The 14378-nt window shown below is 37.3% G+C and overlaps 1 protein-coding gene across 4 annotated transcripts in view; it reads right to left on the reverse strand.

Annotated features, from left to right (window-relative positions):
* Positions 1–542: 542 nt before the first annotated feature.
* Positions 543–14378, reverse strand: part of TINAG (tubulointerstitial nephritis antigen) — a 106090-nt gene continuing 92254 nt past the window's right edge. For all 4 annotated transcript variants that reach the window (XM_005223240.5, XM_010818036.3, NM_001035107.2 and 1 more), the window contains 1 exon segment: positions 543–1187. In XM_005223240.5, the coding sequence (XP_005223297.1) occupies positions 1053–1187 (135 nt within the window). In that variant the 3' untranslated portion in view covers positions 543–1052.

Consider the following 14378-nt stretch of genomic DNA (forward strand, 5'->3'; position numbering starts at 1 on the left):
CACATAAAAGAGCTCTACACTGGAAATCCAGACAACAGAGAGCCCAGAAGTGAAGGGCATGGGTGTCCCACCATCGTCATTATAATCTGCCAGGCTCACTGACAGATCAGCTTCGCTTCTTTATTTATTAATTTGTCATTTAAGATGTCAGTGAATTATTAGAAGATTGCATCCTTTCCCAACAAGGATGCGGAGGCTATTTTTGTTTCTCTGACTATTGAGAACTGAAATCAGATGCAAATTTGTGACATCTGAGCTGTTTTGGGGGGTAAATATGTGATCTCACCCAATACAGCTTTGCAGCTCATTTTAATAGACTTTCCACCAAGTGCACTGGTTTCCAAAAACAGGAGTGTGTGTCCTACATACACATTAAGATGGTACTTCCATTGCCAGCATCTAAGTGTTTTTGTTACTTACCATCTTCCCCGCATCATAAGCAATTACATTGTAGGGTAAAGAGTAGTTCTTTCCTATGATAGTGACTCTCCCTTTGAGTTAGATTGCAAGTTCAGTTTAGAAGAATGAAAAGAACCAAAATGTCAGCTTACTGAGAGAAACAATATATTTCCACTGCTTTTTAGCAAATCATAAGCAATGTCGGAATTAAGAAAGCATTATTGGGTGGAAAAAAATTGCAAATGATTGCAAACTGGTGTTTTCAGTGCTTTTTGTTGTCTGACATCCTCATTGTTCAAAGACAGAGACCAGATCATTTCCACAAACAAATGCTATGAACTTTTAAAACAAATGCCATCACACTGTTTGCAAATGATCAAAGTCAAAAGGAACATTGTCATGCAAGGGAAATGAAGACTACCAGGGAATTTAAAAGGCATTTAGTCCCTCTGCAGTCCTCTGTTAGTGGTTTTACATATTCGGTGACATAAAGGAAATGGGAGCTTAGGGCCTGGGGTGAAACAAGAAAACAAGAAGGTTGTGATAACAAGGTGACAAGGCAAAGATTGCACTGTCACAGAGAACCTCACATGGCTTAATTCCAATTTAAAGGGTGACTTGAATGCTTGGCCTGATGGAAATTTAATGATATGCTATGGTTCATCTGCACTTGTCAGCTGGCCCCAAGCTGCGATAATCAACTTTTCAATGTCAGACTCATTTACTCCACGAAGAATCCTAAAATAGCCATTCTCTCCCCAGGACTTTCCCCAGGAATTTGCAGCAATCTGTAGAAAAACCAAAAAAAAAAAAAAAAGAGAGAGAGAGAGAGAGAAATACTGAGTACCATGTTTGGATATTTTTAATCCAGTCTGTAATGTTACAAGGGATTCCTGTGTCACTTTATATGCCTTTGACTTATTTTTGACTTATTATAGACTGCGATTATTAAGAACCTGCGTATTTTCTAAATAAGAACAAAACAATCATGTTAGTCATTAATTACATTCATAGGCATGTAGCCTCATGTTCAATAAGCAGAATTGCTGAATCCCCCAGAGTACAATTGTAACATATACATGAGGGTTTGAGGTGCCACATTAGATGACATAAAACTCCAGTTACAGAGGGTCTGCTATGTGATTGGTCCACGATAAAAAAATATCCCGTGTTCAGGGAGCTTACAGTCTAAGGAGAGATGATCAATATAAGGCAAGTACTAAGGTAGGAATATGTGCATAGAGAAGCATCTCATTCATCTGAATGGTTCAGGGAGGTTGTCATGGAGGAAGTACCACCCAAAATGCTTATTAAAGCCTGGGAGTCAATTAACCAGAAAAAAAAAGGAGGAAGAGAGATTCAGGTAAAGGGAAACAGTAAAAAACATAAATATAAAAGCATGAAGCATTGAAATAAAGCAAGAAAGTTGTCATTGATCATAAAACAAAAGCAGGTTGGTAGGTTATGAGGCTAGAAGAGAAGGAAAGGAAACCCATGCAGAGAAAATAATGGTGAAAATGATACAAGCCGTTGTTACTTCCAGCAGGAAAACAGGTGGACAAATTTACATTTTGATTACATTATTCTCTATGAACTGAGATGGGTAAGTTTAAAAAGGCTGGAAAAAAATGCAGGGAAGTAAGCAGCCCTTTGCAGAAAACTGTCCTCAGCAGGAAACCCCTTCTTTTGCCATGTTAGCAAAGGTATATTTTAATTAAACTTAAATCTTAAACTGCTCATCTCAACCTAAGCACACTTTTCAAATCTTTTGATCGCACACTACTGTGTCCAACTTGTTGGTTCTTCCCATAAATCAAAGAAGTAGAAATGAAGATTAAGTAACCAGCAGGTGACCAGACCTCTTCCCTAGCTTCCTCTTCAGTAATCTCAGGAACGAACTGTGTGAACAAGATAGCTACTAAAGAGAGACCACAAGAAGTTGAGAAGGCTGAAGGCATGGGGGACAGTGAGGACTCTGACCCCCACCCCAGTGATTAAATGAGATCATTCCCCTTTTCCCTTTAAAATTTTTGTGGAGTAGAATCTTCAGACTTGTTTTTTGGGGGGTGTAAGTCCACTTCTCCCCAAGTTACTGGCTTTCTGATTAAAAGAAACTTCCTTTTCACCTTTATTTCCGAGCTCTCAATTCTGTTCCATTAATCTGTCTGTTTTTAATGCCAGAATTATATTGTTTTGATTACTATTAATTTATAGTATAGTTTGAAATCAGGTAAGATGATATTTATTGCTTTGTTCTTTCAAAAGATTGTTTTGTCTCCTCTTTTTTGTTTCCATATAAATTTTAGGATGGTTTTTCTATATCTATAAAAATGCCATTGGAATCTTGATAGGGATTACTTTGAATCTATAGTTTTCTTGGCAGTATTAAATTTTTAATAATATTAATTCTTCTCATTCAAGAAGAGAAGAATTAATAAAAATTCCACTTATTTGTGACTAAAAAGTAAAACAAACACCTTTCATCAATGTCTTATAGTTTTCAGAGTAAAGGTTTTTCGCCTCCTTTTTTTTTTTTTTTTTTGATGCTATTGTACATGGGATTGCTTATTTTCTTTATTTTTTCTGATAATATGTTGCTAGTTTATAAAAAGGCTACTGATTTTTGTATGTTTTGCTATCCTATAATTTTACTAAACTAATTGATTTGATCTGACAACTTCGGGATGAAGTCTTCAGGATTTTCCAAACATGTATACCTTGGAGATTTTGCAGATTCAGTTCCAGTTCACTGGTATAAAATGAATATTGCAATAAAGTGAGTCACATGAAATTTTTGGTTTCCCAGTGCATATAAAGTTATATTTATACTATACTGTAGTCTAGTAAGTGTAAGTAGCATTATGTCAAAAAATAATGTGCATACTTCAAGAATACGTTACTGCTAAAAAATGCTAACCATCATGTGATTATTTTGCAAGTTGAAATATTTTTGCTGGTAGATGGTTTAAAATATTGCAAGCATTACCAAAATGTAGCATAGAGTGAGTAAATGCTGCTGGAAAAATGGTGCCTACAGGTTGCTCAATACATCCTACTGCCATAAATCTTCCATTGGTTAAAAAAAGAAAAAAGTTGAAAAGTCCATAAAGTGAAGTGCAGTGAAACACAGCATGCCTGTATATAAAATCACGTATCTACAAAAAAGGTAATTTTACTTCTTTCTTTCCAACTCTGATGACTTTTATTTCTTTTTTTTTGCCAGATGGCCCTGGAAAGGACTTCCAGCACTATGTTTGTTTCTTTTAAATGAATTTATTTATTTTAACTAGAGGATAATTATTTACAATATTGTGTATAAAAAGGAACACATCTGAGTCAGTTCTAATGAGGTGGATGAACCTGGAGCCTATTATATAGAATGAAGTAAGTCAGAAAGAGAAAGACAAATACTGTATATTATGGATATATATATGGAATTTAGAAAGATAGTAACGACCATTCTACATGAAGGGCAGAAAAGGAGACACAGATTCAAACAACAGACATCTAGGCCTATGCTGAATAGGTGTGGTGAGAAGGAGCACCATTGTCTTGTTTCTCAACTTAGAGGAAAAGATTTCAACCTGAAACCATTAAGTGTGTGTGTATGTATATATATATATATATATATATATACATATTTCCACTGGACATGGAAGCAATACATTGTCCCATGTCCAGTGGAAATATATATATACATGTCTATATATGTGTATATATATATATATGAAATATTATCAGTAAATATATATGCACAGAAACATGGAAAGTTAGGTCCATGAATCAAGATAAATTGGATGTGGTCAAACAGGAAATTGCAAGAGGAGTGAACACGGACATTTTATGAATCCGTAAACTAAAATGGACGGGAATCAGTAAATTTAATTCAGATGACCATTATGTCTACTATTGTGGGCAAGAATCCCTTGGAAGGAATGGAGTAGCCCTCATAGTCAACAAAAGAGTCCTTGGTTACAATCTCAAAAATGAAAGATTGATCTTGGTTCATTTCCAAGGCAAACCATTCAGTATCATAGTAATCCAAGTCTATGACCCAACCAATAATGCTGAAGAAGCTGAAGTTGAAGGATTCTATAATATATATATATATATATCCTGTATATAATATATAGCATAATTAATATATATATACTGATAACATTATACTTAATAACATATATGTGACATATATATTTACTGATAATATTTCATATATATATGTGTGTTCCTTTTTATACCTGAGTAATATTTCATTGTGTATATGAGGGCTTCCCTGATAGCTCGGTTGGTGAAGAATCTGCCTGCGATGCAGGACACCCTAGTTCGATTCCTGGGTTGGGAAGATCTGCCGGAGAAGGAAAGGCCACCCACTCTAGTATTCTTGGGCTTCCCTTGTGGCTCAGTATATGTAGCACAGCTTCCTTATCCATTCATCTGATGTTGGACATCTAGGTTGCTGTATATATATACACATGTCTATATATGTGTGTGTATATATATATGAAATATTAGCAGTAAATAATAACATACATGTATATATATACATACATATATAATATATATTATGCTATACTATATATTATAGCATAATATATAGCATAATTAATGTGTATAATATATAGCATAATTAATACATATACTGATAACATTATACTTAATAACATATATGTGACATATATATTTGCTTCCAAATTGGGAAAGGAGTGCATTAAGGCTGTATATTATCAGTACATACTATATATATACATATACTGATAATATACATATATATCTTGTATATAATATATAGCATATATTTTTCTTTACAGCATCGGAATTTACTTTCACCACCAAATACAACCACAATTAGAGGCCGTTTCTCCTTTGGCTCAACCTCTTCATTCTTTCTTGGGTTATTTCTCTGCTCTTCCCCTGTAGCACGTGTATGTCTGTCTTAGTCGCTCAATCATGTCCAGCACTTTGCGACCCCATGGACTGTAGCCCACCAGGCTCCTCTGTCTTTGGAATTCTCCAGGCAAGGGTACTGGAGTGGGTTGCCATTCCCTTCTCCAGGGGATCTTCCCAGCCCAGAGATTGAACCTGGGTCTCCAGCATTGCAGGCAGATTCTTTACCATCTGAGCCATGAGGGAAAACTCCCAGTAGCATATTGGACACCTACCAACCTAGGGGTTTATCTTTCAGTGTCATATCTTTTTGTACAAAAGTACTGTTCATTAGAAATGCTGGGCTGAAATATCAACAACCTCAGATATGCAGATGACACCACCCTTATGGCAGAAAGTGAAGAAGAACTAAAGAGCCTCTTGATGAAAGTGAAAGAGGAGAGTGAAAATTTTCACTTAAAGCTCAACATTCAGAAAACTAAGACCATGGCACCTGGTCCCATCACTTCATGGCAAATAGATGGGGAAACAGTGAAAACAGTGGCTGACTTTATTTTTCTGGGTTCCAAAATCACTGCAGAAGGTGATTGCAGCCATGAAATTAAAAGACGCTTACCCCTTGAGAGGAAAGTTATGACCAACCTAGAAAGCATATTCAAAAGCAGAGACATTACTTTGCCAACAAAGGTCTATCTAGTCAAGGCTATGGTTTTTCCAGTGGTCATGTATGGATGTGAGAGTTGGACTATAAAGAAAGCTGAGCCACAAAAAATTGATGCTTTTGAACTGTGGTGTTGGAGAAGACTCTTGAGAGTCCCTTGGACTGCAAGGAGATCCAACCAGTCCATCCTAAAGGAGATCAGTCCTGTGTGTTCATTGGAAGGACTGATGTTGAAGCTGAAATTCCAATACTTTGGCCACCTGATGTGAAGAGCTGACTCATTAGAAAAGACACTGATGCTGGGAGGGATTGGGAGCAGGAGGAGAAGGGGACGACAGAGGATGAGATGGTTGGATGGCATCACTGATTCGATGGACATGAGTTTGGGTGGACTCCGGGAGTTGGTGATGAACAGGGAGGCTTGGCATGCTGCAGTTCATGGGGTCACAAAGAATCGGACACGACTGAATGACTGAACTGACTGGCTGACTGACTGTTCATGGGGTTATCAAGGCAAGAATGCTGAAGTGGTTTGCCATTTCCTTCTCCAGTGGACCATGTTTGTCAGGCCCTAACTAGCAGCCCTGATAGACAAAGTGCCTGAAAAACTATGGATGGAGGTTTGTGACATTGTACAGGAGGCAGTGATCAAGACCATCCCCAAGAAAAAGGAATGTAAAAAGCTAAATGGTTGCCTGAGGAGGCCTTACAAATAGCTGAGAAAAGAAGAGAGGCTAAAGGCAAAGGAGAAAAGGAAAGATATGCCCATCTGAATGCAGAGTCCCAAAGAATAGCAAGGAGAGATAAGTAAGCCTTACTCAGCGATCAATGCAAAGAAATAGAGGAAAACCATAAAATGGGAAAGACTAGAGATCTCTTCAAGAAAATCAGACATACCAAAGGAACATTTCATGCAAAGATGGGCACAATAAAAGACAGAAATGGTATGGACCTAACAGAAGTACAAGATATTAAGAAGAGGCGGCAAGAATACACAGAAGAAGTATACAAAAAAAGATCTTCATGACCCAGATAATAACGATGGTGTGCTCACTCACCTAGAGCCAGACATCCTGGAGTCTGAAATCAAGAGGGCCTTAGGGATTATCACTACAAACAAAACTAGTGGAGGTGAAGGAATTCCAGTTGAGCTATTTTCAACTCTTAAAAGATGACACTGTGAAAGTGTTGCACTAAATATGCCAACACATTTGGAAAACTCAGCAGTGCCCACAGGACTGAAAAATGTCACTTTTCATTCCAATCCCAAAGAAAGGAAATGCCAAAAAATGTTCAAACAAATGCATAATTGCACTCATCTCACACGCTAGCAAAGGAATGCTCAAAATTCTCCAAGCCAGGCTTCAACAAAATGTGAACTGAGAACTTCCAGATGTTCAAGCTGGATGTTGAAAAGGCAGAGGAACCAGAGATCAAATTGCCACCATCTTTTGGATCATCAAAAAAGAGAGAGCATTCCAGAAAAACATCTGTTCCTGCTTTATTGACTACACCAAAGCCTTTTACTGTGTAGATCACAACAAACTGGAAATTCTTAAAGAGATGGGACTACCAGACCACCTTACCTGCCTCCTGAGAAATCTGTACACAGGTCAAGAAGTAACAGTTAGAACCAGGCATATAACAATGATTTGGTTCCAAATTGGGAAAGGAGTATGTCACCCTGCTTATTTAACTTATATGCAGAGTACATCATGCGAAATGCTGGACTGGATGAAGCACAAGCTGGAATCATGATTGCCAGGATAAATATCAATAACTTCATATATGCAGATGTCACCATCCTTACAGCAGAAAGTGAAGAGGAACTGAAGAACCTCTTCATGAAAGTGAAAGAGGAGAGTGAAAAAGCTAGCTTAAAACTGGACATTCAAAAAAAGAAGATCATGGCATCAGGTCCCATAACTTCATGGCAAATAGATGGGGAAACAATGGACAGAGTGACAGACTTTATTTTCTGGAGCTCCAAATTCACTGCAGATGGTGACTGCAGCCATGAAATTAAAAGACGTTTGCTTTTGGAAGAAAATCTCTGACCAACCTAGACAGATATTAAAAAGCGGAGACATCACTTTGCTAACAAAGGTCTGTCTAGTCAAAGCCCTGTTTTTTCCAGTAGTCACATATGGATATGAGATTTGGACCATAAAGTCAGCTGAGTGCTGAAGAATTGATGCTTTTGAACTGTGTTGTTTGTTGGAGAAGACTCTTGAGAGTCCCTTGGACTGCAAGATGAAACCAGTCAATCCTAAAGAAAATCAGTTCTGAATATTTATTGGAAGGACTAATGCTGAAACTGAAACTCCAATACTTTGGCCACCTGATGCAAAGAAAAAAAAAAAAACTGACTCATTTGAAAAGACCCTGATTCTGGGAAAGATTGAAGGAAGAAAGAGAAAGGGACAATGTAGGATGAGATGGCATCACCAACTGGATGGACATGAGTTTGAACAGAGGAGAAAGGAGCAACAGAGGATGAGATGGCTGGCTGGCATCACTGACTCAATGGACATGAGTTTGAACACATTCAGGGAGATAGTAAAGGACAGGGAAGCCTGGCAGGCTGGAGTTCATGGGGTAGCAGAGAGTCAGACATGACTTGGCAACTGAACAATAGTATATATCATTAATATTACTATATATAGTAATCTTAATAGATTCAGAAAAAAACATTTGACAAATTCTGTATTTGTTCATGATGTAAACTAAACAAATTAACTGTAGAAAAAATGTACCTCACTGATAATATATGTCATTCTATTAATGGATATTTCATATTGATTAGCTTGTATATTTTAAAATATCCTTGCATACCAGGTATAAATCATGATCATTGAGAATGATTTTTTTAATGTGCTTCTGTATTCAATTTGCCAGTAATAAAATGTCTTAATTGCTGTAGATGTATATGAATTCTTGACACCTGGTAGCATACATCCTCCAGGTTTGTTCTTCTTTACTGTGGCTATCTTGGGACTGTAGGTTTTTTATATCACCATTTAAAATTTAGAATCATTATTTCAATATGATCCACTGTCTTCCAAAAGCATAAATAAATCTCTAATTCTTAGATTAGAATGTTAGTAAATTAATAAATCAAGTTGGGAATGCTAATCTAGAGGTTTTGGGTCATTAATACACTATAATTCTCCTTTTAGCTAGGTCTTCTTTAATTTCTCCCAACACTAAAAATCTTGCACATTTTTTCATTGAAACATTCCCTCAGTTTTTAAATAATTACATCATTTTAGGTTATGTTTATTTTTAATTTCCCATTGCTTCTCACTACTATATAGAACTACAATTTGTATTTTACATTGACCTAATGCAACTGATGTTGAAGCTGACATTCCAATACTTTGGCTACGTGATGCGAAGAGCTGACTCTTTTGAAAAGACCCTGATGCTGGGAAAGATTGAGGGCAGGAGGAGAAGGGGACGATAGAGGATGAGATGGTTGGATGGCATCACCGACTCAATGGAGATGAGTTTGAGTAAACTCCAGGAGTTGGTGATGGACAGGGAGGCCTGGCGTGCTGTGGTCCATGGAGTCGCGAAGACTCAGACACAACTGAGCGACTGAACTGAACTGAACTGAATAATGAGTGATGTTGAGCATCTTTTCCTGTGCTTACTACCTATCTGTATGTCTTCTTAGGAGAATGCCTCTTTAGGTCTTTTTCCCACTTTTTGACTGGATTGTTTGTTTTTCTGGTATTGAGTTGTATGAGCTACTTGTATATTTTGAAGATTAATCCTTTGTCAGACATGACTGAGCAACTGAACTGAACTGAATATCAAGAAAGCTTGCCAAATATGCTGTTTCTAACAATTTATTTCTATACGTATTTTTAAATTTTCTATACACATAACCATGTCATTTGCAAATAACTTCAGTTGTATTTCTTTCCACACTCTGCCTTTATTGTTTGTTTATTTTTTGCTTGCTTGTTTGTTTGTTTGTTTTACTATACTAGATGGAACCTTCAATAAAATGTTAACAAAAATGACAATAAATGTTTTACTTTTCAGTGATAAGGGGGAAATGTTCAGCATTTGACCATTAATTATGATGTTAGCTACTGGGTTTTTGAGAGTAGACTTTATAAGTCTAGGGAAGGTAGGTTCTTTTCTTAATTTGCTGAGGTTTTTAAATCATAAATGACATCTGAGTTCGGCAGAATTCTACAATGACAGCTACACTCCTGCTCCCTGGTGTGGTTGCCCCATATAATCCTCTCACTTGATTGTGGAAAGGACCTGAGGATATAATGGGATGTCACACCTGTTATTAGATCATGTTGTCTCACAAAGTTGAATAAGTTTTGAAGATGTGATCAAATCCCCAATCAATTGGCTGGGAATTAATTAAAAGGGAGATTATTCTGCCTAAGCTAATCATGTGAGCCCTTTGAAAGAGAATCTAGAAATTGGAAACTGTTGCTCTAATGATCTTGCAGCTATGTTTGGAGAGGATGTATGAGAGTATCTATGAGAGGGCAGGTGGCAAAAAGCAGTTATTATTACATTTCGGCACCTAATAAGATGAGGCTTCCCTGGTGGCCCAAACAGTAAAGAATCTGCCTGCAGTGCAGGAGATCTGGGTTCAGTCCCTAGGTTGCAAAGATCCCCTGGAGAAGGAAATGGCAACCCAGTCCAGTATTCTTGCCTGGGGGGAAACTCCATGGACAGAGGAGCCTGACAGGCTACAGTCCATAGGGTTGCAAAGAGTTGGACATGACTGAGTAACTCACACACACACACACACACACCAATTAAGATAAGCATTTTTTTTCCATCTTTAGTCTGGCAATGTGATGAACTGTATTTATTGATTTTACATTTAAAACCAACTTCACACTCCTGCTATAAACCTCATTTGATTATAATATTTGCCCTTTTTACATTTTACAGCTGTGATATTTTGTTTAGAATTTTGTATTCATAAGAGATATTGACCTGTAGTTTTCCTTTCTTGAGTTGTCTCTGTCAAGTTTTGGTATTGGTGTTATGCTGATTTGTAAAATGAGTCAGGAACTGCTCTCTATTTTCCTAAGGTATACTGGTATAAAATTGATTTTATTTGTTCTTTAAATGTTTGGAAGAATTTACCAGTGAAGTGATTAGAGACTGGTGCTTTTGGTAAGAATTTCTTTTTAATACAGTCAGCTTTTCAAACTGTATTATAGCTAGATTTTCTAGTCTCACCTTGTATGAGTTTTGATGCTTTGTTTTCCAATGAATTTATCCATTTCATCTATATTTTCAAATATAGTGGCATGATGTTTGCATAGCATCTTAGAGCCTCAATAATCATGAAAAAGGAGAGTGAAAAAGCTTGCTTAAAATTCAACATCCAAAAAATTAAGATCATGGTATCCAGTCCTGTCACTTAATGGCAAACGGAAAGGGAAAACGTGGAAGCAGTGACAGATTCTCTCTTCTTGGGCTCCAAAATCACTGTGGATGATGAGTGCAGCCATGAAATTTAAAGATGCTTGCTCCTTGGAAGGAAAGCTATGACAAACCTAGACTGTATTAAAAAGCAAAGGCATCACTTTGCCGACAAAGGTCCATATAGTCAAAGCTACGGTCTTTCCAGTAGTCATGTACAGTCGTGAGAATTAGACCATAAAGAAGGCTGAGTGCCAGAGAATGATGCTTTCGAATTGTGGTGCTGGAGAAGGCCTTTGAAAGTCCCTTGGACTGTAAGGAGATCAAACCAGTCAATCCTAAAAGAAATCAATCCTGAATATTCATTGGAAGGACTGATGCTGAAGCTGAAGCCCAGTACTTTGGCAACCTGATGTGAAGAGCTGACTCATTGGAAAAGACCCTGATGCTGGGAAAGATTAAAGAGAAAAGAAGAGGAGGGCAGCAGAGGATGAGATGGTTGGATAATATCACTGACCCAGTGGACATGAACTTGAGCAAACTCTGGGAGATAGTGAGGAACAGGGAGGCCTGGCATGCTGCAGTCTATGGGGTTGCAAAGAGTTAGACATGGGTTAATGACTGAATAACAACAACAACAATATCTATCGAATTGAAGACAGCCTTCCTTTTTTATTTCTGTGGTGATTTTTTTTCTCTCTCTTGGTTTCTTTGCAAGCTTTCCTAGGAATTTAATCTTATCAAAGAATCAAATCTTCACTCTCTTGATATTCTCTATTGTATGTCCACTTTTTTCATTGATTTCTGCCCTTTTCCTTTTAATTCCCTTCCTTCTATTTTTTGTTTGTTTGTTTGTTTTTGAGGTTTGAGTTCTTTATCTAGATTATTAAATTGCTATTTTCAGCTTTTCCTGTTTTAATATATGTACTGATTTTAACCTTTTATTTTTCAAATACATGCATTTCCTATTAAATTCAGTACTGCTTTAGCTAACACACACAAGTTTTTCCATATCACACTCTGTAAAATTTAATGCTTTCAATTTGTTGAACTTTCCCTATAACCAGCATATGGTCAACTTTGGGAAACATTCCATATGCACAAGAAACTGTCCATTAATATTTGTGTCTAGTGTTGTATGAATTTTAAGCTAGCTAATAGCTTTTTAAAAAATCTTCTATATCTTTACTTATATTTTAGCTGTTTTCTGTATAAAATTATAAGTAAGACATCCTGGAATAGGCAACCAAATTGTAGGTTTGTTTTTCTCTTTTTTCTATGACTTTTATTTATATATTTTATGCTATGTTATTTTAGCTTTTGTTTGAATGAAAGTGTTTCCTATTTGCCTTCTTTGAAGAAAGTTGTCAATGGATATACAATAAAATTCTAGTTTTGCTTACTTGGAGTTTATTGAGCTTCCTGAACTTAGGTTGATGTCTCTCAGTTTTGGAAAACTTTTGACCATCAGTTCTTCAGATTTTGATACTGCCTCATCCTCTCTCTCTTATCCTTCTGAGAATATAGTTATATATATAGTGAATTAAGTCAGGAAGAGAAAAACAAATATCATATATTAACACATATATGTGGAATCCAGGAAACTGGTGCAGAGGAACCTATTTGCAGGGTGAGATAGACATGCAGATGCAGAGAGCAGACAGGTGGACATGAGGCGGGGCAAGGAAGTGGGATGGGATAAACTGGGAGACTGGATTTCCATATGTACTCTACCACGTGTAAAATGGTGGGGAGCTGCTGCACAGCACAGGGAGCTCAGGTCTGTGCTCTGTGATGACCTAGAGGGGTGGGATGGGGCAGTGAGAAGGAGGTCTAAGAGGGTGGGGACATATGTATGATATATGTATGATTTACTTCATTGTATAGCAGAAACTAACCCAACATTGTAAAGCAACTATACTCCAACGAAAACAAACAAACAAAAGTCTGAATGTGTCCCACCCATCTCTTACTAGTGTTTTGGATTTTCCATTATATTTTCCTCTGTGTACTGCAACTTGGATATATTTTATTGCATTTTTTAAAGATATCTAATTTTGCATGCTATTTAACCCATACATTGAGTTCTTAATTTCAGACATTGCATTCATATGTACAAAAACTCTTTTATTTTGTATACTGAAACCATTCAATGAAATTCTCCATCTTTTCCTTTATATTTTTAAATATTTTTTTACAATGGTTATTACATCTGTTGCTTCTATTGATAGCCTTTTCCCTTGGTTATTGTCATGTTTTCTGCTTCATGTGTCTCAAAATGTTTAAATGTATGCTATATGCTCCTGCTCCTGCTAAGTCGCTTCAGTCCTGTCCAACTCTGTGCGACCCCATAGACGGCAGCCCACCAGGCTCCCCCGTCCCTGGGATTCTCCAGGCAAGAACACTGGAGTGGGTTGCCATTTCATTCTCCGATGCTATATACTTGCCCATAATAATCAGAGTTATCCCTTGATGTCTGTAGGGGACTGGTTCCACGGGACCCCTCTCCTCTGCACCAAAATCCATAGTTGCTCAAGTCTGCCAACTAAAAATTGACACTTTCCAACATGGCAACCCACTCCAGTATTCTTGCCTGGAGAATATCATGGACAGAGGAGCCTGGTGGGCTACAGGCCATGGGGTCACAAAGAGTCAGGCATGACTGAGCAGCTACGCCTAGCACATCTGCCTCTAAAAGGATGAAGTCACTAGCCGCTGCAGTCTCTGAGATTCAACACACCTGAAAAGAGTTCAGGGGTGAGATCAGGAACGAGGTACCCTGTGTTCTGGAAAACTGGCAGAACAGACCTTTAGATAATTAAATATTTTCAGGAGATTTTATGAGCTTAAATTTTTGCATCTTCTCATATCTAGAAAAGCACTAAAATCTTTAATGGAGACATCTGCTCCTCATGACTAGCTGTTACCTCCACAAAACTAGCAGCAACCTTCTGCAAAAACGTGTATTTGATTGCATGTACTCTCCCTTCACCCAAACCATATGTATATAGACCTCCTC

This window comes from Bos taurus, chromosome 23, assembly GCF_002263795.3.
Source record: "Bos taurus isolate L1 Dominette 01449 registration number 42190680 breed Hereford chromosome 23, ARS-UCD2.0, whole genome shotgun sequence".
NCBI classification, from domain to species: Eukaryota; Metazoa; Chordata; class Mammalia; order Artiodactyla; family Bovidae; genus Bos; species Bos taurus.